This window comes from Astatotilapia calliptera, chromosome 8 (genome assembly GCF_900246225.1).
Source record: "Astatotilapia calliptera chromosome 8, fAstCal1.2, whole genome shotgun sequence".
NCBI lineage: Eukaryota > Metazoa > Chordata > Actinopteri > Cichliformes > Cichlidae > Astatotilapia > Astatotilapia calliptera.
The window spans coordinates 20,785,277-20,811,975 of NC_039309.1; the positions used below are offsets into that span (position 1 = coordinate 20,785,277).

General features: G+C 40.6%; 1 protein-coding gene across 6 annotated transcripts in view; it reads left to right on the forward strand.

Moving 5' to 3' along the window:
• Nucleotides 1-212: 212 nt before the first annotated feature.
• The window catches only part of spag9b (sperm associated antigen 9b), a 38,558-nt gene continuing 12,071 nt past the window's right edge, over nt 213-26,699 (forward strand). For 3 of the 6 annotated variants that reach the window (XM_026177363.1, XM_026177365.1, XM_026177367.1), the window contains exons 1-10: nt 213-291; nt 732-1,343; nt 12,046-12,166; nt 14,511-14,581; nt 15,509-15,606; nt 21,006-21,153; nt 24,393-24,831; nt 24,940-25,033; nt 25,319-25,443; nt 25,977-26,034. In XM_026177363.1, the coding sequence (XP_026033148.1) occupies nt 1,044-1,343; nt 12,046-12,166; nt 14,511-14,581; nt 15,509-15,606; nt 21,006-21,153; nt 24,393-24,831; nt 24,940-25,033; nt 25,319-25,443; nt 25,977-26,034 (1,454 nt within the window). In that variant the 5' untranslated portion in view covers nt 213-291; nt 732-1,043. Of the gene's footprint in view, nt 292-620; nt 1,344-12,045; nt 12,167-14,510; nt 14,582-15,508; nt 15,607-18,127; nt 18,721-21,005; nt 21,154-24,392; nt 24,832-24,939; nt 25,034-25,318; nt 25,444-25,976; nt 26,035-26,699 lie in introns of those variants that run through there. The other 3 variants (XM_026177368.1, XM_026177369.1, XM_026177364.1) reach the window with 2 other exon arrangements.

Here is a 26,699-nt window from a genome sequence, read left to right on the forward strand (position 1 = left end):
ATTTTGAACATGAAAGTAAAATACCGTGTGGATGAAGGAGTTGGTGAGACAGGCACATTCTTTTATCGAACCATCTTTTCATTTTTTTAAAAAGTGTCTTACTTTCAGTTTTTCACACTCTGTCCCCCGCAGAGATGTGACGTCAGCGTCACCAACATGACATCTTCAAGTGATCCCTGTGAGCTCATATTTCCAAACTGACTCGGGAAATGACAGAGCGGTTATTCAATGCGTTACTAACGCTGCCCAAACGACATCATCCCAGGTTTGACTTATGAAGGGAATCAAATGGTACGCCTACATAACTGCTTTGTTTGTGCTGCAGTGCTAGAATTAGAAGTTGGAAGCGTGTACTAACTCGGTCAATTAAATTATTTAAATAATTATCGATATCCTTTAACGGGAAAATTACGGGTAAATTCTGTATTTTATGCATATGCAAGAAGGCGAAGCTACAAGTGTTTTTCTTTAAACCAGTTTTTGATACGATTTTTTCTCCGCCCCTCAAACGTCACTTAAAAGTAACTATATATGAGCAATAGTTAAAATCCCATTATTATTATTTTTTAGCTCTGTAAGCACAAGCTATATTTGCTAGCATGGGCTATTGGGCTATACTGTCACCTTTTAGTGTTTTGTTTTTCCATAACTGCTAAATAATTTGTTCTGTTATGTTGCGCTTACTACTTTTTTGATTCGTTGAACTTCGCTTGTTCCCATCTTTCCAACAGCGCGTGAACGCAGCAGCAGAAGCCCATCTGTTGGATAGGGAAACTAATCAGGAGCCAAGTAAAGACTTTTCAGTACTGCTAGCTTCTAGGCTAGCAAGGTTTTAAAGTCTGCCGTCCACACGACTAAGGGATAGGACTTTGTTAGTGAAGTACAGCGCCTTCGCTGCATGAGAAACAACATTCGAGCGATGTTTTAGGAGCACAGTTTTGTTGTTGCCGCGAAAGTAGAAGGTGGGTAGCCTCTGGTCAGCCGAAGCTTGCGGCTAGCTCATTAACGTTAGCTGGGAAAGAAGTGCAAGTGGAATCGGGAAAATGGAGCTGGACGACGTAGTCCTGTATCAGGACGACTCGGGCAACTCGACCATGATGTCTGAGCGGGTCTCAGGTCTGGCCAGTTCAATATACAGGGAGTTTGAACGGCTCATAGAAAAATACGACGAGGATGTGGTAAAGGAGCTGATGCCGCTGGTCGTCGCAGTGCTGGAGAACTTGGACTCGGTGTTCGCTGTCAACCAGGAGCACGAAGTGGAGCTGGAGCTGCTGAAGGAGGACAACGAGCAGCTCGTTACCCAGTATGAGCGAGAGAAGGCACTGAGAAAAAACACAGAAGAGGTGGGTCTGATTAAAAAAACAAGCAGCAACAGCGCCAAACTAATTTACAAGCGGGATTAAAGATTAAAGGCGTGTATTATGCGCTCGATGAAAGGATTTGAGCCAAAGTCAGTTGGAAAATCTGGCCACTTTACTGTTGCAATGCTTTTCAAGTACACATAAGCGCATTACTTATCCTTTTGTACTTTTTATAAAGTATATAATTATTCGGTACACTTGCATTTCATTTTCTTATAAAGATCGTCCTGTACCCAAGCCATCCCTTATGGTCAACTCTGAGACACTACACTACTCAAGTTTTGTTGCAACATTAGGGTCTCCTTGGACCAGTAGTTGCATTATATGATGGGTTTATGCACCACCGTGTAGTTTGTTGTACTTCGCATAACCTGGCAGTGTCAGATATATGCAAACCAGTCAGTGATCTATTTGCCAGCTGGCTGCTCTTGCCTCAACCAAAAACAAGTTTGAATCTCAGTGATCAGATTCAGCTTCATGACTCATGGCTGTCTCACTGACCCTGCATTTGATTCCGCCCAAATGACACCCCCGTTGCCATGCTCTTCATGACTACAGGGCGGTTTGTGTTGGAAACACTTGTTTAGGTGCCACAGTCTTGCACACTGGGTCTGAAACCCAGGCTTATGCAGATTTGTACTTATACATTTTTCTCGCATTTGACTGCTAGGGTAGCTTTGCATGAGTTTCACACAATTTGGTTTTTAAGTAATTCATAGTTAGCTTTGCTGCAGCCCTTCAGTTCAACCACTCTTTGAGGTCTGCCCTGCCTTAAAGAGTTATGATTGGCTGCTCTTCAGAAACACAAAGTTTCAACAACAGGTGGACTGTGGACCAGTGCTGCATCCCTGAGATGGCCTTTTAAAGATGGCTCCTCTCTGATATTGTAAAGATCCAATAGTAGAAAAACTGTCTGACACATAGGATTTAAACTGTCTGAGGATTGAGCTTTTAGTTCACATGATAACCTGACCTCATTATTTGAAACTCTGGCTAGATTTGTTACAAGCATCACCACTGTGAAGCACTTAGTGTTAGTGGTTGCTTTTCTTATTTATTGCTGGGAACTTTGGGGCATGTTGCATGGGCGTGTACCTGAACGTCTACAATTACCTCAGATTGAAGTTTGGAGTAAAACTGAAGCAAGTGAAAAGATGATCAGTGTTGTATTGTCTTTTACTCAGTTTCCTCATCACGTGGTCTTATTTAAGAGGGTTGGTGTAAAACCTGCAGCTATGTAGTATGCTGTAACCGCTTCAGTGTGGCCCTGGTGCATTGTGGCTTGCACTCCTTATTCTTGCTTTTGTGAGCTGGGTAAATTTGGGGCTGTTTCTTAGCAGCTGCAGGCATGCTCATGAGTTTGATTGGCTGTCTACAGGCACTCTTATCTGTGCTTCTGTGTACATGTGTGCTCCCCTTTGTCTTTCGCTTTCAGTGTCTATTGTTAGCCATAAGTACACATTCTAAAAGTTCACTTTCCTTCAAAGAGCTGAATCAGGACTGTTAAAGTTGTTTTTAGTTTGTGGGCCATATACAATCCAATGTAATCTTAAGTTCAATTCAAATTTATTTATATAGCGCCAAATCACAACAAAAGTCGCCTCAAGGCGCTTTATATTGTACAGTAGATCGCACAATAATAGATACAGAGAAAAACCCAACAATCATATGAGCAAGCACTTTGTCGACAGTGGGAAGGAAAAACTCCCTTTTAACAGGAAGAAACCTCCGGAAGAACCAGGCTCAGGGAGGGGCGGCCATCTGCTGCGACCGGTTGGGGTGAGAGAAGGAAAACAGGATAAAGACATGCTGTGGAAGAGAGACAGAGACTAATAACAGATATGATTCGATGCAGAGAGGTCTGTTAACGCATATAGTGAGTGAGTAAAGGTGACTGGAAAGGAAAAACTCAATGCATCATGGGAATCCCTGGCAGCCTACGTCTATTGCAGCATAACTAAGTGAGGATTCAGGGTCACCTGGTCCAGCCCTAACTATATGCTTTAGCAAAAAGGAAAGTTTTAAGCCTAATCTTGAAAGTAGAGATAGTGTCTGTCTCCCGAATCCAAACTGGAAGCTGGTTCCACAGAAGAGGGGCCTGAAAACTGAAGGCTCTCCCTCCCATTCTACTTTTAAATACTCTAGGAACAACAAGTAGGCCTGCAGAGCGAGAGCGAAGTGCTCTAACAGGGTGATCTGGTACTACAAGGTCATTAAGATAAGATGGGGCCTGATTATTTAAGACCTTGTATGTGAGGAGCAGGATTTTGAATTCAATTCTGGATTTAACAGGAAGCCAATGAAGGGAAGCCAAAACAGGAGAAATCTGCTCTCTCTTTCTAGTCCCTGTCAGGACTCTTGCTGCAGCATTTTGGATCAGCTGAAGACTTTTCAGCGAGTTTTTAGGACATCCTGAAAATAATGAATTACAGTAGTCCAGCCTGGAAGTAATAAATGCATGAACTAGTTTTTCAGCATCACTCTGAGACAGGATATTTCTAATTTTAGAGATGTTGCGCAAATGGAGGAAAGCAGTCTTACATATTTGTTTAATATGTGCGTTGAAGGACATGTCCTGGTCAAAAATGACTCCAAGGTTCCTCACAGCGTTACTGGAGGCCAAGGTAATGCCATCCAGAGTAAGAATCTGGTTAGATACCATATTTCTAAGCTTTTCAGGGCCGAGTACAATAACCTCGGTTTTATCTGAATTAAGAAGCAGAAAGTTAGCAGCCATCCAGGTCTTTATGTCTTTAAGACGTTCCTGCAGTTTAACTCATTGGTGTGTGTTATCTGGCTTCATGGACAGATAGAGCTGGGTGTCATCTGCATAGCAGTGAAAATGTATGCTATGTCTTCTAATGATGCTGCCTAAGGGAAGCTTGTATAATGTAAACAGAATTGGTCCTAGCACTGAACCCTGTGGAACTCCATAATTAACCTCAGTGTGTGAAGAGGACTCTCCATTTACATGCACAAATTGGAGTCTATTAGATAGATATGATACAAACCACTGCAGTGCAGTACCTGTAATACCTACAGCATGTTCTAATTGCTCTAATAGGATATTATGGTCGACAGTATCGAATGCTGCACTGAGGTCTAGCAGGACAAGCACAGAGATGAGTCCACTGTCAGAGGCCATAAGAAGATCATTTGTAACCTTCACTAAAGCCGTTTCTGTGCTGAGCTCTGAAACCTGACTGAAACTCTTCAAATAAACCATTCCTCTGCAGATGATCTGTTAGCTGTTTGACAACCACTCTTTCAAGGATGTTTGCTATGAAAGGAAGGTTGGAGATTGGACTATAATTAGCTAAGACTGCTGGGTCTAGAGATGCTTTTTGAGTAAAGGTTTAACTACAACCAGCTTGAAGGCCTGTGGTACATAGCCGATTATTAGAGATAGGTTGATCATATTTAAGATCAAACAATTAATTAATGGCAGGATTTCTTTGAGCAGTTTTGTAGGAATGGGGTCTAAAAGACACGTTGATGGTTTGGAGGAAGTAATTATTGAAGTTAACTCAGAAAGATCAATTGGAGAAAAAGAGTCTAACTTAACATCAATGGTACTAAAGTAGCTGTAGATAATATTACATCTGTAAATAAAAACAAATAAAGTTAACTATAACTGAGGAGAATTTTAAAGATAATTTACACCTTCTCAACAGAAGTCATACATTATCCTTGCAAGTCTTACATTGTTTTTTTTTTTTTGGTTTTTTTTGTGGTTATAGTTGCATCTTCATTTTTGACTGTTATTCATATGAGCAGTCTCCATGAAATTCAAGAGTTGTGAACTGCTGCAGAGGTTTGCTCATCTGACTTTTTTGCCAGACAGTATGCTAACAATCCAAGCTGAATTACTCACAACCGATAACTGGAATAGACGTTGCAGTAATACTTCCCTGCAAAAATTTGTTACATTATTTTAGATTGCATTAGTAAACCATTGTTCCATGTGTGAATAGGTCCTGTTTTTTTTTTTTAATCCCAGTTGTTGACATTTGCCTTGACGGTTAAATGTTGAATGACAAGCGCAACAGGTCACAGAGAAGTGCATTAATAATTGATGTCATGTTGTAACATGTTCCCTCAGCTTTGAGACCTGCAGATGACATTTTCCATCAGTATGCTGAGGGTTTTTTTTCATCCAGCTGTGTGAAATTTCTCACCTCTGCTATACAGTGCCCTCTGTAATGTTTGGACACAGACACACAGACAAACCAATATGTGTGTGAATGACAGATGTTTTTATTCACAGTCGCCTAGTTTAACAGGTTCCAAATTAATGGGACAATTATCATGCAGTTTCAGGACCTGCTCTCTTGTTATTTCACAACAAATGGCACACCTTTACAAAATCGCTGTCAAAAATGTCAAATAGACTGTAACAAAGAAACTTGTGTTATTCTCATATTTTCATAAACATAAATACTGACGTGCTCAGATGACGGAGAACCATCATAGCAAACATATTACCAGCTGATCCTTAAGCTATGCAGGATGACTGATCCTACTGCATCAGCTGTTTAAATAGCAAGTGATGTTTTTGTGATTGCTTTTGGAAGTCTCCCTTGTTCTTATTCACCACTTATCTCATGCTCTGTTATAGAAGGAGACAGATTTCACAAAGTTTGAGCGACCACGATCACAAGCAGCCCATGTCAGTCTGCACACAGCAACATGATCGTGACTTGAATGTGTGAAAATTGTTGATACTGCACATACAACAAAATAGGGCTGCTCAATTAATCGAATTTTAATCACGATTACGATCTGGGCTTTCAACGATCATTAAAAATGACTGAGCCGATTATTAGCCCCTCCCTCATTTATCCGCGACACCTTAAAGGCCGGTCCGTGAAAATATTGTCGGGCATAAACCGTCCGTGGCGCAAAAAAGGTTGGAGACCGCTGATTAAGAGGACCCGAGGGAAGCTCGGAAAGCTAAGCAGAAGTTATTTGGAGAGTGACTGCCGTTGGTTGAAAAGAGAGTTTAAAAAAAAAACTTCAGTGGTGTTGCACACTATTTTATATTATTTTTTTAAAGTCATTGTTAACCCTTTAAAGCCGGTCAGAGCAGCACGCTCCGTTTTGCGTAACTATTGTTAAATCCCTGTAGAACCTGAACCGTGTAAGCTAGCGCAATAATTTGTTTTGCATATGAAACCGGAGGAGTTGTACTTACATCTGATGCCATCAGCTTGTCCTCGGTCACGGTTTCGTTCCACATATAGCTTTGCAAAAATTGCATAAAAAGCGCTTGCAGGAACAAAAACATAATATTCCAGAAACATGCTTTGCCGTTCCTATCAGCTGTTCGTAACACTTCCCACAGTGAAATGATGCACATGCTGTTTTCTTTGCAAATTTGCATCATAGGATTGTTTTTTGTTTTTCCTGCAGTATATAAAAATTGCTGTATCTCCAAAATAAAACTATGAAGACACTCAAAATAAAATTCCTGTGGTGGGAAACTATTTTTTGCAACTTTATTGTATTTAAAGTTTTGAGGGATAAACCTCTTAAATTTCTCCAAGTAGAAATATATGTAAACAAAACAAAAGCAATTTTCAATTTTTTTTGTAGTTTATTGCACTTTTTTGCAATTTATGTAATTACTATGGACTTAATGCATACATATTATTAAAATATGGGCTATAACAGTTGTATTGATGTATAGCAACTTGAAATGCTCCCACAAATGGCACTACAGCATGTAAAAAAAAAAAAAAAAAAAGCTCTGGTGGACTTGGTTCTATAGTAGGTCTTAAAGGGTTAAATAAATATCGTCAAATAATCGTGATCTCAATTTCAGTGAAAATAATCGTGATCATCATTTTTGCCATAATCGAGCAGCCCTACAACAAAATGTATTCTTCTGCTGAATGATAGGTGCCGTCACTCAGAAAAACACTCATCAATGCATTAATTTTTTGTAGGGATACACCTGCTCTCTCTGTAGATGGTTCCAGTGCAGATAGCTGTGATTTTCACATTTACACCCACGTGTAGATGCACACAGCCCACACCAAAGCAACTGCCTTCTCTAAGGCTGATGAGCAGTGTGGCACAGATTCATTTATGAAGCTGCTCATTTAAAAAAGTCACTCTCGGAAAAAAGAATCAGATTAATCTCACCAAATCAACGCCGTATAGGCCAAGTCCTGCTTTTCTGTCCTTCAAGCTCAGAGGAATTCCTCTCATTGGCTTGCCTCAGCGAAAGGAGGAAAAGGCAAGGCAGGAAATTCTTTGGGAAAAACGGCACTTCCCTCAGTTCTTTTGTCCGTCCATGGTTATCTGCTGCTGATGTGGGAGAGGTCGCGCACTACTGACGAGTAATGCCAACTGATTGATCACCGTGAATCACTAACATGTACCAGGAGCAACCAATACTGGGTTCAGCATACTGTTGAATGGGTCCGTTTGACTGTGTCTTAAAGAAGAAAAGACTGAATTGTGACAGATGTGTCTGGCCATATTAGTTAAACTGCCGGAAAAGATAAACGTTTCTCAGTTTTCAGGCGAGTGACTGAAGCAACTGTCAATGAGAGTGAATACTGGTCATGGACATATGAGCTGATGCTAAGTACATTAGGAGGTTACATAGGCAAGAGGAACCTGGGCTTTAAAACAGGAGTTCACAAAACCAACTGGTGATGTTGCTGTAGCTATATCAGTCTGTAATACTCTCTGTTTGCGCGACAAGCAAATCAGCTTCCACTATGCATGAAAATTAGCAAAAGTGAGGCGAACAAAAGCATGTTGATTACTGCTGTAACATTAGAAATGTGACATGGTACCTATTTCAGCATTGAAAAATATCAAATATCCCAATACCCAAAGTGAAACCTGAATATCTGCCAAACAAATAGGCCTATAACCAAATCTTAGACATATGTCTGGGATAGAAATGTGTCAATCACTGTTGAACTGATTGTGCACAATTTTAAATTGTCTCAAGTAGATGAATCCTTTCAGACTTGAGTTATATTCCATGTTTTCCTCTAGCTCCATCATGATGGAAATCTGATTCTAGAAATCTGATCCTTTCCAGTGCTGCTAAAAAGTCCAAGTCTTCCCCCATCTAGAGAAATAACACAACATCTGCTGTGTAATTGCCACACAGTTTTGTGCCATTCACAGTCTATGATTATGTCAGGTGATCACCTGAAATTTGGTGCACGCATATTTATCGTTCCCTCAGAATGAGTCGTAAGCACTGCAAAAGTCTGTTATCAGGTCAGGGTGTGTTTGTTTGTGTGTTCATTCGTCATTAACCAAACTACCAAAAGAGCACAACAGCAGTCTGACAATAGGGATGGCATGCTAGTATTAGCTCAAAGCGCTGATTAGTCTGCAGTAAATACAGCCTCTCATACACTGCATGCTACCAGTGATTATTGTAATATTAGTAATAATTCACTGTGATGCATTTCTGGCATCTGAGAAGAAAGTTTTAGTGGTTTTGGTTGAAATTTTGTGTGAAGATTAATTATGAAAGTAGTTGGTGTTTTGTTTGACTAATAAATCGACTCATTGCAGTTCTAAGAAAGATGAGTAGGATCCCACAGTATGTTGTCAAAACAGTGTTATCTACAAGACAAATTATTTTACCATGACCTTTGAAAATCTATTAGACTACTGCAGGAGATCATCTAACCCTTTACTGCATCTGGTGTCCAGGACCTCAAACGCCCCCAGCTGTCCTAAACATCCCAGCAGGAATCTGTAGCCAAAAGCTCTAAAAAGGAGCTGATTTCAGTCTCTGTCAATTGAGTGCCAATACAGTGAAGCCCTGTGTGGGGGTAGGCACACACTTGTTCTGGAAGCACATGTGTTTGTTAGCAGGAGAGTGTGTGTTGGCACCCAGGGACAAAGAGATCATTATCCATGTAGCGTAGGGGGAAGAGTGCATGGTCAAACGCTGGAACACTTATTCTCTGGAGCGCTGTCATATGTGCAAGCCTCCTTCCCAGGTCATATGAGGAGCAGTGTGGTGAGAAAGAGTTTGGGAGTTATGTAGATAAATGTGTTGCTGCAGTGTGTGTTGGGTGGGTGGGGGTCAACATATGTCAGCTGTAGAGTCAGTTAGTCCTTTATGGTGGTAAATGGTGTCTTTTAAAGTTAATTGTTGAAAGTCTTAGGGGGGAACTGGAGAAGGTTTTTAAAACACAGACCCCTGCTGCTTCACCTATTTACCTCGTGTCTTTGTTATGTACATGTGCAGACTGCGGCACCACAGATAGAGACATCTGACCGTGTTATTTTTTAAAAATAACAAAGTTTTCTTGATGAAACACCTTTTTTTAAAAATTTTTTTATACTCCTCAGGTCTTAATGGGACATGTTTAAATAAGAGGCTGCTTGTAACAGGCTTCTCAGGTGACCCTCATCTCTCTGCAGATGATACTCACCACCAGCCCGGGGCTCTACTGCAGGGTGTCTAATTCGCATCTGCATCACAAGACTGCATGTTTACAGCATCAGACACCTGATTCAGCTGAAGTATCAGTACAAATGAGACAAAGAGGCCAGCAGTACCCTGTGTATTCCCTTTTACTAGAAGTTTGGCTGTAGCCTTTAACCTTTAGTTATCAAAACAGTTCTAACAGTGATGCTGTCTGTCATGTTTGATGCTGTCTAATGGGACCTACTGTATTTTATTGTTGCAGTTATTCTGACCTGTAGCTATAAGATTCCCCATTCCTTTTAAGTTTTTAAGTTCTCTTGTAACTGTAAATGCAATCTTAACAGTTCCCCACCTCCTTACTTTCCCAAAGATCTGAGTAATGCAGCATTTTATTATTTTAATTATTTGTTCAGTGATCTACTGAAACATTTGATCTCTGCTGTAGACATAGAAAATATTCATGTAAGAAACAATAACCTTTTTTTTAGCCGCATTAGCAGCAAAGCCTAAACACATGCTGATCCGATGCACTGGATAAGTGCCTATACTTAGTCGCCCGTTTGGCTAATACAAGATGTGCAACCCCTAATTTACCTTATAAATTAGTCTACTGTTGCCAGCTTGAAAAAAGAATACAGAACCAGACAGATTTTCTAACTTCAAACATTTTATATGTTCAGCTTGTACCGTTTCAGTTAAGTCCGTTAATAAAAGAGAGTCGACTAGTTCCTTATTTGTTGTGTATGAACAATGTTAACTCTGTTTTGTTGCTGGTATAAACAGTAAAGTAGGAAGTAAACTTTCTTGTCTCTCTCTTTGTCACCCACTGTGTGTGCAGAAATGCACTTAGGCCAAAACGCTTTGCTGTTCTGTCTGTGAAGGTTCTCAGTCATCCAGGTCATTGTAGTCTAAAGAGCTGGAAAGAAAAGCGTCTGGACTTTAAGTTTCCTTGAAGACGTTTCGCCTCTCATCTGAGAAGCTTCCTCAGTTCTAAGAGCAACTGGTGGAGAGTCTGCAAGAGGGTCATGGACCCCCTATTGATCCTCCACCTAATCACACAAGCCAAGGTGTGAAAATGGGTGTGGGTCACAATCAGCCAAGGCTTTGAGTGAACTCATTGTGAAACCTAGCCCCACCCTATCATGTGAATACTGAGGTTTGCTGTTCTGTTCTTCATTATAACCGCTGTAGCAGACTGATAGTGCTACATGAATCAGCATTACTGATTTCTGTTTTATAATGTAATAAGAGTCTTGCTTTATTGTAACATACTGCTGCACAGTATGTGCAGCAGTATGTTACACTACAAGAGCAAAATGATGAGTGCTAGACTGAAATAACTGAAGATTTTATGGTCACTCTAGTAATGTAGCTCTACTGGCTTGGTTACTCCACCACCTTGGTAAACAGTCAGTGTCAGCACCTATGGTGATTTCCTGACTTTCGTACTGGTGCCACAAGGTTCGTGCTTGTAGTTAAACAGTATAAGGTAGTTTTGTTTATGTCGTACTGGAGTTCACTCAAAGTTCATAAACCTGTTTTGAGAATTCTTGTGGTCTTTTGAGTCATATTTCGTCGTATTTGCTTCTTTAAAGAATTTCATTTACTTCTTTTTTTGTTATTGGATCCTTTAGAAACCCACTTTGCCAGATCTCTTTACAGTTTCATCTTATGTGTTAGATTTAATGTTGACTGATGGGTTTTTGGCTGGAGACAGTTTGAAGAAAGGGGTTGAAAATCAGGAGGTGAGTTTATCATAGTAATGATTTAACATGAATGCATGTCCAGTACTGTTTTAGAGGACTGAGGTTGCTGACAGCTGCTGCTGTGAAGGCTCCAAAACCAATCCTGATACGGATATCAAATAGTACACAGAAAAGCACTCAAGCACAAGCTGTGAGGAAGCTGTTGCTTTGCACCTGTTGTGCTGAGATGTTGGATAACTTTGATAATGAACAGAAGACAGACTCTGTGCTTTGTTTCCTATTTGTATTAATAGTATTAGTATCGCCCAGATTGTTATCAAGTACACACAGATGCAACATTTAGTCCACACAGCTCTATTTCATTCTTCTCTTTCAGGCAATGATTGCTTGACTGGCTAAGGAAGCTGACCGCTCACATGCATGTGTGACATTTTTTCCTCCTGATGCTGTCATAAACAAATCATCAGTGGATGTTCTCGTGCTCACAGTAGCTTACAGTGCTCTTGTTAATGTCAGTGCTGTGGTAATAAATATCTGTTTTCACTGTGTCAATCTGCAGAGGTACATCGCCTTGGAAGACTCCCAGGATGGCGAGAAGAAGGATCTCCAGTGTCGACTGGTGACGTTGGAATCTCACACACGGCAGCTAGAGCTAAAAACTAGAAACTATGCAGATCAGAGTAAGTTGAATTTGCGTTTTATCTGTAACGACACACACACACACACACACACCCTGTGAACAGCATCCACAGTTTGAAGCTTTTGTGAATGTTTATTTTCCTGATGTGCCACAGGGCAAAAAGACCACCTGAATGAAGCCTATTAGTGACATACTGTGAAGTGCTTAACTTACTAAATGAGCTCCAATAGAGTACGTTTAAAGCCCAGGAAAGTTTTACTGGGCTTTAATCTAAAAAAATAATATATTTTAGATGTGATATAATAAGTTCATTTCTGAAGTAGTACTTAAGAACGATACCATCCCTCACAGTGTGGGAGCCTTTCAAAGGCATGAAAAAAAAAAAAAAACCCTTCATGATGTGGGCATTACTCCACTGGTGACATAGTGTGTCACTGTCTGTTTGGTCCACCACAGTATCGCAGCACATTCCTCTTCTTCCATGCTCAGGGGAAATTTGCGAATTCTCAGCAAATCTCTTTTTAATTCTTTCGATCTGACGCTTCCTCTTTTTTCTGGTTATGTCATTGTGCCAGTTTCATTTAGTCTGTAATTTATGTTCATGGTCAGAATTGGCAGCAGAGAGAACTGCATCACTGCACTGTGTTCCTGTCAGTGGAAACACGTCTGTGTAAAGCGCACCAAATTTAGCTCCAAGCTCTAATTGGATAATGTGTTTTGACAACAAGACATTTGTTATCAGGAGTTTTCATGTTTATATTATTTCCTGGCACATAACAGGCCTTAATAGGCATGACGACGTTTGACTAAATGACATCTGAATTGGAAAACTGATTTAAAAATCTGACTTTTTATGTAGAAAACTGTGAATTCATGTAGACTATGTGCAAATTCTGACACACAAGTGAGCCAGATTTTAACACAAGTCACGATCAGAACCAGATCAAGTCTTGTTTTATTTGTGAGAGGATTAATTGTTTGCATGTGGGGCTTTCCTTAACAATCACACTGTTTTGTGAACACACCTGTAAATAACACCGCAGTTATTTCTGCTGCACTCTTTCACATCTACTTCCTCTATGAGCCCCCTCAAAAAACCCCAAACTAAATCACAGTTTTCCCCACAATATGCAGCTGCTCTGGTGCTCGTCATTGCTAACGTGCATGTTGATTCTCAAGAATTCTCGAATCAAGCTTTGCTAAACATCTGCGGATTTGAAACTTTGTGCATGTTCAAGGCAGAGGGTGCTGCTAGTACTCAGGCTTCTGCAAACCTTTAGGGCCACCTTTGACGGAGTGCACTTGCATGGCTGGAATCTGAATAACACAGTAATCTACTGCCCGACTGTTTGGCCCTGAATGAGCAGGGCCACCTGAGAGCCACAAACACTGGAATCAGTAAGTTGTCCTCAACTGGCTGGATAGAACTCAGAGCAATGTTTATGTGTTTATTTATTTTTTACTAATTATAAAGATGCATCATTTCCATTCTTATTCCTTGAAGTTCCTTTAGCTTTTGTCAGACATGGATACAGCTACTGCAGACCTCTTTCTGTTAAAATCTGTGTTTAATATGAAGGTGTAAACAGTCATGATGCTAACAGGTTCATCTCCATGACACTGACAGTAGTTGCACTATATTGTCTATGAATGAGGTTTTAGATCTAGCGACATCTGACGCACAACTCGGCCTTCTTAATAAAGGTAATCTGTTTTTATAATTAAAGTCAAGTTCTACATTTACTTCGTTAGCACACTGATACACACTTAAGTAGATATATCAAATATTAAATTTAGGCTTATACGTAAAGTTTATTAATTTCTATGAGTTACATTGAAAACTTATTCCAGCTTCTAAACTGTGACTGTGCCTGAAAGCTCAACTCTAAGGATTACAGTGTCATTTGCTGTTAGATCAGCCCTGTAGTAAAAACTCAGAAGAAAGACTCCAAAAAAAAAAAGAAATAAAACTACAAACAGCTGGAATCAGCAGCATTTGTCTTTTATCCAACTGAGCTACTCAACATGCAGGAGATACACATTCAGAGTGATGATGATTTTTTTATTTTTATTAATTTCATTATTATTTTTAGTAGTGGAAAAGCAAAAAGGATGCCTTTTGGACTTGATGTTGGGTATTCAGAGCTGTGGGTACATCTGCCCCCAGTTCTTTGGTGGCACTCGGGAGGATTTTGTTGGTGCATGGCAGCCCTCTTCTGGCTCTGAGATATTACTGCAGCAGATAACTGTATCATGCTCAGTGACATAACATGTAAAAACATTGGATTTTCCACTCTCATAGAGTCTAGTCTTTCAGTATTTTCAGTAAAATTGGTTCTAGTCCTGTTCCTGTTTTCATTATATGAACTTTGTTTCTTATCCAGTTAGCAGATTGGAGGAGAGAGAAGCAGAGCTCAAAAAAGAGTACAATGCCCTTCATCAGAGACACACTGAGGTAAGAGTGTGAGGAGATGTTTGTATGGATGCTTTTACAGTAAGCTGTGGGGAAAAAATCTGTAATATTATTATTTTTATAACTTGCAAAGCATATAAATAAAGAATAAGTGAAAACGTGCTGGGATAAGCAGCCAAGAAACTCCATATGGTTTCCATATCCTTAAGATTTGATTGGTTGATAGCTGTTTTCTGTATTTTAGTCATTTTTAAGATCAGATTATTTTGCAGTGTAATGATATTAAATATGTCTCATTATCCCAAAAAACATCAAAAGTAACAGGTTATAATCTCAGCATGACAGAATGTTTCACTGAACTAATGTGTATGTCTGTGTGTACATTTAACATATGCTGTTCTTTACCTGCATATTCAAGTTTATAAGGTTATTCATGTGCATTCATGTGTGGGGAGGACTTACCTGTGACCACACAGTGGAGTGTTTTCAAACACCGTGATAAGTAATGGATCATAAGTAACTGCACATCAAAAGTCGAGCCTTTTCTTTTTTTTTCAGGAGACCATCAAGAATCAGTTTGAGTCTTAAATGGAAAAACAAATGTAACAACAAATTGTTGAGGAAAAGAAGAAAAAGAATGATTTTAAACATGAAGAATCTGACTGTAAATGAGGTTTTTGCTGAGCCTTCAGTCTGTCCCTGTCTGTTGTTCATTATTTATCACTAACTGTTGCCTCTATGTCCAAATAAACCTCTGAGGCCTCAGCAGCCAACTGCTAATCTGAATAATGTTGAACAGGGGAGATGAAAGCCTAATGAAGGCTGTCACCTACACACTGCATCAACATGGTTCTTTGTAAGGCTGACTGTCACAGCTGTGGACCCAAAGCACTTCATATTCATTAGTGCAGTTTGTATCAGTGAGATCACTTCATGTCCTAACGATCGTCTCGCTTGTATATCTTTTAGATGATCCACAGCTACATGGAGCATCTGGAGCGGACTAAACACCAACATGCAGCGATGACAGCAGAGCCCTCAGATACAGGAACATCAGTCAGGACACGGTTAGACAACCGCACTGTTTTTCTTTTTTTTTTTTTTTCTCCTCTTTTCTTTTCTTGTTTCATATTATAGTTGGAGACAGTTGGGTACCTTCAATATCTGAACCAGCACAGGTACCTGAGAGTCCATATTTCACATTTGAGACTTTTTATTTATTGAAAACTTTTTACCTTCTTCACCACAGGGATGTAATAAAAAGGAAGTTCAAACAGTCAGGCTTAAAAAAAACCCCAAAATCCCAGTAGGAGATAATTGGTGTCACGGTGATGATTACCAACTTTCTCTGTTAACCCGGGCTTTCTGCTTTGGGCTCTGCACGTGCTCACCCACAAATGGGCAATGAATGCCTCCTATTACTCTGCAAAATGATCATTAGGAGTGTTGCCTACTCGAGCCACACATGTTGTAACAAGGTGATGCTGATGAAATTGTGATTTTTATTTATTTTTTATTTTTTAACATTTTCTATAAAATCTATTTTAAAAAAATAACCGTATTACGACACAGCAGCACTGTTGCAAAACAGACAAGAAGTCATTGAGATTAGTTAATATTGGTGTTTAGCAGTGAACATGAGCAGTGAAATAGCAGCTTACTATTTTAACGCTGAGTGTGTTCTCGGCACTGCTGTTTATTTCTCAGGTGAAAGGCGTACATGAGAGTTCTGACACTTTAAACTGGATTCATTAAAAACGGTGAAGGTTACAGTCACACAGCCCACTAAAGACGTGGAAATGTAAAATGTATTTTATGTATTGGACAAGTATTGTGTGTGTGTGTGTGTGTGTGTGTGTGTGCGCGCTGTTATTCCAGTGATGTAAAAGAGACTTGGAACCAAGTACAACAGCATTTATATTTTCTGCATCATCATCTCAAACAGTGGGAGTGCACAGTTTGTGCTGCTGTAACTTTACAGCTTCATGTTAGTAAGGTCCAGCTTAACAATTTGCACATTTAAGATGATTTTTTTTTTTTACCCAGCAGAGAGTCTTCCTTGCACTTACAACATGCTGTAAACATGGTGAGTCCATGCTGTTAACTGTTAAGTTAAAACATTTACAAGCAGTAAACAGTCCAATTCCTGTGATAACTTATCCCGCTACAGGATTGGAAGCTATCGCTGCCTCTCTAAAAGCTTCATCATCACCATCATCCTCAAATAAGTGCAAAATTTAGCCTGTAGTCCTTCTGTGAATTTGACATTCATGCTGTCAGATGTGGTACATTCAACTTTGACAAGTGTTTGGTTGTCCAGATATTTCCTCAGATTAGACGTGTTTCCATAACCAGCTTTGCATTTTGATCTACAAACATCTGCGTCAAAATTTGAAAAGTGTAGCCATAAAAGTTGAAACACTACTTTCGACCCACCATTGTGGGAGGTGGAGTGCTAAATTATCCGCTAAATTAGTTTTTTTCCCTCTTTTCTTGACTTTGTATGATGTTATTTATAACACAACAGATATTACTGTGCTCATCATTAAGAGTACAGGGGAAGTTGTCAAATGACAGCCTCACTTGTACCCTTAATGATGGTTTTGACACCTCAGTGTATATCAATAAAAACTTTGATGACCATTTGAATAGAATCAAGGGTAGCTGCATAGGCAGAGGCTGCTCATTTCAGAAAAGAGCCTCAAAGGTTACAGCTAGTAGCTTTTCAAGAGATAAAGGGTTAATCTGGGCAGCTCGTGCACACATCTCTGTCCAGAAGCCCCACCCACCTCCTGTTCAAACTTTCTCTTTACAAAGGGCAGCCAATCAGAGAGCAGTTGGCTTAAAGTGAAGGGGCATATATACAATAAGGATTATTATGAAGAGCTAATCACACAAAGCTGCTCTAGCGGAGTCCAGGACTTAAACTATTGAGCTGAAAATGAGCAGAATAAGATGCCTACAACATCAGCATGAAGCATGTTAGCCTTGTGACATTAGCGTTTAGCTCAACCTAACATGGCTGTGCTCAAATAACTGAACATGCAACACGTTCCAGGCACAGATGCATACAGATTGCTATACTGAGCTTACATATATAATCTAAATGTAGTAATCTAATTTTATTATAACTTGGACTTGAACTTTGGACTCAAACCTGGGCTGCTGCTTTGTGGCCACACAGCCTGTAGCCACCTGAACACCCACTGAGCTAAACTGAAGGCCCCCCCCCCCCCCCCCCAATATTTTTTTTTCGTCCAGCATTTTTTACTGTTGACAAAATTTAACATTAGATACCTGATGCATTCAGTGAATGCAGTTTCTCACTCACACCCTCGCATGCAGATGCACGCACTCTCTCACACACACACACACACACACACACACACACACACACACACACACACACACACACACACACGCTCGTTTTGATCAGTCTCCTCATTATGCAGCCAGTAAGCTGCAGCCTGAGAAGAGGCATATGGAACGAGCTGCCTCAGCATCCAAAAGGGAGAGGGAGATGGAGAGAGAGACTGAGAGGGAGGGGTGGTAGTGGGTGCTATCGCACGGAGAGAGGGAAAGCGTCAGAGTGTTCTAGACTGCACAGTGGCTGCCGTGTGGCATCTCGGCAGAGGATAGGAAGAGGAAAGGAGCAAGAAAAACAATCACCTTCCAGTGGAGTACAGTGAAACGAGAGCTGAAGCTACCAGTCTCTCTCTGCTCCGGATCATCTGCCGCGCTGCTCTAATCTCTGACTGGTGCTGAAGCCACCAGGATTACTGTTGTTGTGATTGTTGCTGACACATTGCTGCGCTTCTGACCTGCTCCCACTGTCTCTTGGTGCCTCAGCACTGAGCTGCAGAGCCCACAGCTCTGCACTCATTGGGGACTTTGACCTAGGAGGATACAACATCTTTGACTTCTGCCGTAGATGTACCCGCAGTAGTAAAACCGAAAACAGCAGAGTGCGGTTACCTGTCTCCGGCGAGGGGCCATGATTTGGGGGGGGCCATGAGCCCCGGGTGTATGCTGCTGTTTGTTTTTGGCTTTGTAGGGGGAGCGGTGGTCATCAATTCTGCTGTGCTAGTCTCTCTATCAGTGCTGCTGCTGGTTCACTACTCTGTTTCTACCGGAGGCTTACCTGCCCTGCCTTCCTTACCCTCCTTACCCAGACCCAGCAGGTACAAAATATGTTTGTTTGTGTTATGTGAGTTGCGTAGTTATGTGAAATCAGTAATTGCAGTTACAGAGTCTTTGAAACCTTGTAGTGTTGCTGCCATGTGGGTGCGTTTGTCTGACACTATCAGACTGCACTCTAAAAGTAGGTCAAAAGAGAGAGAGGGATGTGAGTGGCATGAGTCATATCTTGACTAAATCATCTTTCCCAATTTCACTTTTGAAATTGGTGGTTTTGGTGGGTGTACCGGTTGATAATAACCATCTTTTGAAAGTAAAACTGAAAACTGGCGCTGGTAAGCTTAACATGTAAAATATATTTTTCCCCCTGTTATGTTTCAAAAAACAAAAACGAGTGCCGCTCACCATCAGTGGGCCTGCGTGTGACTGCTGTGTCTATTGTTTTTTTTAGGGCTGCTTTTAATCGCTGCTTGCCGGCTGCTTTATTCCCCATGGCAGCCATTGTTCTCTTCACTCTACAACAGTTGTTTTTTTGTTTTTTTTGGTCACTGTAGTGTGAAAAGCTGCTTGTGTGTATTAGCTCGATGCAGTGGAGAACGCTGTGTTACAGTTGTTGTCAAAGTTTGTGCATCACTTCCAGGCAGCTGAGCTGCCAGAGTTTATTTATTGAAGCTGAAGATGATTTCTTCCTAAGCTGTACATTAATAACACAGATCACAAAATGCACCTTTTCTCTGATAGAGGCTGGTAAAGTTGGTTTTGTGTGACTTGCCTGAGCCTAGTAGTTGGGAGCTAATTGAGTTTATGAGGCAACAAGTTATTTTTCTCCTCCCACCACTTCAGTGCCAAGGGAGTCTTTGCTACAACACCTCTCTGTGAAATCCCCATTCAGTTTTGTCACACACTTTGTGTTGTTTTGTCTAACTGATTACATCATGATGATCTGCTTTCACTGCACTGGAAAATGTCCATTTAATTTAGCAAGATCAAATTAAATGGAAGATTTTTTTGGGGGAGTATAACAGTAACTGTTTAACAAAACAGAACAAAAAGGATTAAATTCAGTAAGAACCCATGGGTTGTATAGTATCACATAAACTACACTCATTAATGTACACGTCCTGCATTTTTCTGTGGTTCCTTTTTAATTAAGACCTCTGCTGCAAAATAAATGTAATCTTTAGCTCTGCTAGCAGTGTGACTACAATATCTCAGCAACTAATGGATTAAACATTGTAAAATTTGGTATAGATATTCATGGAGCTTATCAAATTCAGTCATGATGAACTTACTAAGCCAATTCAAGGTGGATTTGCACAAAGCGTAAAATCCTCTATCTATCATACAGACCTTGTCAGTCACTTGCCAAGGGAATAATATTCTTGGGATAAGTTGTTAACTTTAGTGATACCTTCACCTTTTTCTTTATGAGCACTATAATCAGGTCAGAATTTTAGTTTTAATTAATTAATGCTGTAGTTTAAGACCAACTACTAAATAATTATTAGCTTACAACTTGTGATTGCCAAGACAAACGTGTGCATGGATAATTCTTTGCTATGGGAATGACCAATGGCCTTTCTGTAGAGCTTGGAAGTATATTTGTAACTGCAGGTGTTGCTGTTGTGGTCAGTAGAAAGAATGCAGGCTTAAAACACTTTACTTTTTAAACTCGGAAGATTTTTTTTTTATACAGTCTGTGGGAGTGACCCACAGTACCCATGTGGCAGCTAACGTCAGTGTATGTGGCTTTGTTTTTAAAGCCTCACATGCTGAGCAGCGAGACTAAAACGTAGACCCGGAGTTTTATTGTTCCGATAATGCGGCACTATTGTTTTTGTGCGAAGGTTATGCCTTTGAAAATTAAAATGATTAATGTGGACGTAGCTAAAGATTGACCTCAGAGACCAGCTCACATAAGTCTCTGAGGACATATGTAGGTAGGTATGCTGCAGCAGTTAATTTCCAGTAAGAAATAAAGAGCTTTCATTTTCTACTATGAAAGGCTTTGTTTAAATATTTAGTATTTGAACAAATAAAAACAAACTGCTGGTATTTGAAAAATATGTCTCATTCCTTTAATTTTTTTTTTATTCTGAACATCTTTTCTACCTTTTATGTATTGAAGGAAATTATTCATTTACATCTTGTTTCAGTGTTTTAATGAAAGTGCTTGGATGATTTTCACATTTTCAGTTGGGATTTTTAACGTTGGCATGGCTAATTGTAAAACATTAACAGACCAGCCCCTTAGAAAATCGTTCACTCCTTCCTAAGTTGTTCTCATCACGTTTGAGTTATCCCTCTTTCTGCGTCTCTCCGTCTCCAGGAAGGAGCGTCCAGTCTCCATGGGCCTGTTCCAACTTCCTGCAGCTGAAGGCATGACCCCTGACCTCCACAGAGAACCCGTGGACACCCCATCTGAACCATGGAGATTCAACAACCTTAGCCATCCACGGTCTAACACCAGCCTCAAGGTATGACGTAGGCAGGTCACTGTTTGCACTGTTAATTCATTCCAAAGAAAGACTTCTCTTCATATCAACAATTCCAAAGTGTAAAGTTAGCAAGCTTCCCACGGATCAGATCCATGACATCATCTCGTGTTCGCTTAAGAGTTTGTGAAGCTAAATCGAAAGCATCCAGTGCCAGCAGAAACGCCAAAGAAAGACTACATTTCCATCTAGAGAGAAAGGGTTGTTCAGTGTGCCCAGAATTTTTAACAGCGCGTGCGAGAGAGAGCGAGATGGGGTGGCGTGGAGCCCAGGAAACAGGGAAAGTGGTACCATTCGGGGGCCTGCCTTTAACCTCAGGGGAGGGTAGAAAGGACAGTGTGTCTTCACATTGTTGCTGTTGGTAACCATGCTTCCAGCAAAGCTCCATCATGAATATTTATGAGCATCTAATAAGTATTCATTTGTAGTTATTACACTAGTACTGGGTCAAGAGGACATTTTAAGAGTGTGAAAGTGAAATAACATTCAGTTATCAAAGTTTTGCAATGCTGGTATATCCCAGTGTATCCTTTTTCCAACTTAGCTTTTACACAATGACACGGTTTTACACTTCACTCTTAGTCCAGCTGCACAGCAGCGCCTTTGTGTTTGGTCCTCTTAGTTGACCTTTTCAGAAGATTTAGTTAATGATCCCATTCTCCCGCCGCGTTCAGCAGCTTGTATGTGTTTGTGTGCAGATGTTTTTTTGGAAGCTTAGGAAAGAGCCACAGGCAACAGTTGAGCACTGTTCTCCCCCAATTGGCTGTACAGTGTAACTATAGCAACAATGGAGTGACGCCATTGTGCAGACAAGTAACCTGAAAGGAAATACTCCCACCGGTGCAGAGGGAGGAGAATAGGTGGACTCGGAGAGGGAAGAGGGATTATGTTAGAGGAAACTGTAGCATGGATATAATTTAATTCTCTAATACTGTCTGCGAACGCCTCTTTATTCCTTTTGTGTTTGTCAAGATGACAGAGGGATCTGGATGATGGCGTTATTGTCCTGATTGATTCTTTTGCATCAGCACTGTCCTATTTATGGGATAGAGGTCTCCGGCATTAGAGGATCAAAACAATTGAGGCTTAGAAAATCGAAATGCCTCTGCTAAGTGCTCGTGAACTTTAGAGGACGAACGTAATACTTGAAAGTTTTGATTTGATTGACTTTTATAGAGAGATTTCGGCAAAGCGGTGACCTTTACTGCCAAAGGAAGCCTTGAACAGGACTCACTGCTATGTTTCATAAGTTCAGGCCTTTCCCACACTTTTCCTGTTGTTGGCTTTTGAGCTTTTCATCTTCCTTAGAGTGGTTTCACATTAGCGTGGCCACTATATAGCAGTAAAACTACATAGTGTGTTTAGTGAATAATTCATTTCCAATGTTTCTCAGCTTGAAGAACTGTTTTCTCCAGTCACAGTGGAAGGTGAAAGTTCACCACAGAATGTTCCCAATGTGGATGTTGATCAGGACCAGGTAGAAACTATAGCCTGTGCATCCACCAGGCTAATGTAGTTCTGTGCTCTGTCTTAGGTGGTTTGCAGGTTTTGCACTGTGTGTGTTTGTGTGTTTTAATATTTGCTCATGCTAAAAACTAAAAATACTTTGTCCCAGTGATAATGCACGATGCTTGCCTAGCAACAGAGTGTTTTAGCAGTATCAGAAGGGGAAGTGCCTCTTTGCCTCTTTTATTAAATGAACTAGAAACAATAATTCAGGTTTAATGACATTTTAAAAGATTTGTGAAGTTGAGCTGTTTGGGGCCTGCATCCCAGATTGAGGGAAACTTAAACCTGTTTAAATGTGGAATGATTCTTTGAGGCGGAATGGACTCTGCACCAGACCTGTAACAGTGCACCACTCCTGGCATTGAGGATCCTAGAAAACTGATCAAGAAGCTGGTAATCAAGTGATCCAGTTAATTAGCAGATAACTACATGCGGCATCCACTAAACTTGGATTGATGTCCTTTATAGACTTTTAGTAATTACAGCAGCAAAAAATGCCTTGTAGCGGAATATACAGTGTAAACTGAAGCCTGTCGGAGGTGAGGTCAGATAAGTAACTGAAAATCAGTCAAAAGTGACGTTTCTTATTTCTTATATCGGAATAATCCTGCCCATGTCGGGCACAGTTTCGACTGGAAAGCTCGAGCAGCTTGTGCCAAAATAAAAATGTGTTTTCTGTCATTGAGATACATTTTTGGTTTTTAGTAAAGATGACATCAAACAAGATGATGAAAACTGCAGGATGGAGTAGTTTCAACGACACTTGGAGCACAGTCATAATACAGAGGAAAAAAGTAGTTTGGCGTATTTGCAGTACAAGCCTAGTGAAGTACAGTGGGGGAAATAATTATTTGCTATCCTGCTGAATTTGTAAGTATGTTCACTTAAAGTAATGAACAGTCTGTTTTTCTGTTAATTTCATTTTAATGGAGCGTGAGAAAGAGAGAGAACATGAACCACAAATAAAAAACAAACAAACCCCAAAATCAAATTACACAAGTCATAAAAAGATTTGCATGTCATTAAGTGAAATAAGTATTTAATCCCAAAGCAAAACATGACAGTACTTGGTGGAGAAATCCTGTTTGGCGTGCACTTTGAACAGTAAGACATTTCTTGTAGTTGGTCACCAGGTTTTCGCACATCTCCGTAACGAGTTTGGCCCACTCGTCTTTACAGAAACTCTTTAAATCTGCTGCTTGGCGACTCGAAGCTTCAGCTCCGTCCACAGATTTTTATGGCAGGATTGAGGTCTGGAAACTGGCTCGGCCACTCCATAATCTTACTCTTCTTGTCTTTTAGACACTATTTGATGCCTTGTTCATCTATGGTTTTGTAATATTTTAGCTTTAATTGAATAAAGGGTTTGTTTAGCATGTTGCATTCTGGGTTGGGTTTTTGTGTGTATCCGTGTGTTTAGCTGCATGGTAAAATGTTCCCATTTTAACATGGTTAACACATAATGTTCTGTTTGAATGGAGGAAATGTAGATTCTCCTTACTGATGATGTCCTAGTGGAACTACAATTGAATGACAGTCATTTTTATGTGAACTTTGCTTGGCTTTGTTATGAATGCAGTGAGGTGCACATAACCTACTTTTTACAATTGATAAGGAGTGAATTTTAAAGTTTTAAAGACTTCCTGAGGCTCATAGTTTTATTTTTTGCTACCTCGTATCTTCTGATTGCTGTTTTCCTCCTTCACCTTAAGGATGAACTGTCCCAACTGAACTGTGGGAGTTCCAGGTCCAACACGCAAACCAACCAGGGAAGCGTCTCTAAAAACGGAACACCTGTGTCTTTACAAGATGGAGGGTCCAAATCCACCACTCCCTCGCTGGGGGGTGCCTCTAAATCAAACACCCCCACATCTAACTACAGCAATAATTCTCAGTCCACCACACCACTGTCTCCTTTTGATGGTGGTTCCACTGGCATGAGTCCCATGTCTAGTCTTGGGAGAGGGTCTGCTTCTGATGTTGCCATGGAGTCTGTGGACACCCCCTTAAAGGACCAGGAAACTTCAGATGGCCACAACAAAAACCTGGACCGGAGCAGTGGAAAGCCAGAGAGCAATAAGAACATAGCAGCGGTGCAGGAAGGACAGCAGAAGGGTCCTGAGTCTGATACTACACCTCTTAAAGAGGATGGTCAGTGCTTCTCTTATCACAGCTTCTCTGTTGCGGTAACATGACTGCACTCCCTTGTAATTGTTCTCAGTTAAGACTGTGCCAGTATTAAATCTGTGCTGGTTATAGATGGAGCAGATAGCCTGGAGAAGTCTGAGGTGCAGGCTATCATAGAGTCCACCCCTGAGCTGGACATGGACCTCGCTGGCTGCAGAGGAACAAGGTACAGCAGTAACCTAAGAGCATAAGCAATAATTATGTTTATCAATGAATAATATGAAGTTATATGTATTCATCAGTTTATCTGTGAGCTTTTACATAACTATTAAAATATATATATACAATTACACTCATGTCCATCATATTCATTGTAACCTCGCTAATGAGCCTCACCTTATCAGTCCGCTTTATTGCTGATAAAAGTGCTAAAGTATTGCAAAATCACGCATTCTTCTTCATGATAATAATCCTTTTCTCCCTTTCCTCTGTGTCCCACCTGTCCTTTCAGCACACCAACTAAAGGTGGCGTAGAGAATCTAGCATTCGACCGCAACACCGACTCTCTGTTTGAGGAGCTGTCGTCTGCAGGAAATGACCTCATAGGAGATGTGGATGAAGGAGCTGACCTGCTGGGTAAGAAGTCTCACTCTGTCAGGAGTAACGATGTAGCCTCAGTCTTTAATTTTACTACCAATTTTACCCTCCTCTCGTATTCTCTGAATTGTCTTTTCTTTGGCTGTCGGGCATTATCATCTATACAGATGAGTTTTCTGGTGTGTGTCAGTGAATTTCTCTCTCTATTAACTAGCTCATCGATTTCCTCATTTGTGTGTATAATGTGTCCCCTCTGTGACGTTTCTTTCCTGGATAGGCTGAGTAAATTATAGTGCCTCTGCTGTGCTGTGAAGAGCCGTGATGTTATAAATTAGACGTGTTAAAACGAGAGCACTTAACCTACTTGCAGAGTCTCATAAAGCGCTTTCTTATTCCCCTTTGCATGACTCTCAGACTACAACTTTTTAGGTAAGACTGAGAGAGTTAGTGTGTAGGATAGACATACACATGTAAGAACTTAAAAATACTAAACAATATAGAATAAAAAAAATAGGTGTCAGTAAGATTTTGATTGATATTTTGATTTAATATCGGTCTCTGATCATTTTCAGGTATGGGGCGAGAAGTTGAACACCTTATCCATGAGAACACCCAGCTGCTAGAGACCAAGTGAGTAATCACTGAAAAGTTTTGGAGGCGAGCTGTTCAAGCTGTGCCAGTTTAGTACACAAGTATTTTATTTCAATGGTAACCAATGCAGACTATTAAGAGCAGCAGAAATAAGTGTATCCCAGAGTGCTGCAAACCTGCCAGCTGCCACAGGGCGAGAGGCGCCTGGACAGGTGAGCCGCTGTGGTTGTCTGCAGACAGACAATCACTCACACTCAAACCTGCGGTTAATTTAGAAGCACTAATGAGCCTACAACAGTGCAGTTATAATACAGTGTGAGGGCTCAGTTACAGCCCACAGTTTGGACCTTTTGTACTCACAGCTTCTGACACCAGTGAGTACAGACATGTCATAAACTGACACTGTGCCTCGCTAGTTAAAGCCAGATAAGTATTTATTTATTTCTAAAGACATAAGAGGGTCTTATTTTGTCACAAGCTGTTAATAAATCTGTGGTCCAATATGTCACTGTGCGTGCACCAGGAGGCACAATGTGGCTGCAGATGAATTTATGGTCATGCAGAGAGTGTGTTCGCTGTCCGCCTGTCTGTCTGCAGTGAGTTATGGTTTGGTTACAGCTGGTCTGTGGGCTTTTCTTGCTCGTGTTATTGTTGGTCCGTGAGCCACCTGCAAAAAAGAGCGGAGTTGTAACATGCAAAGCACT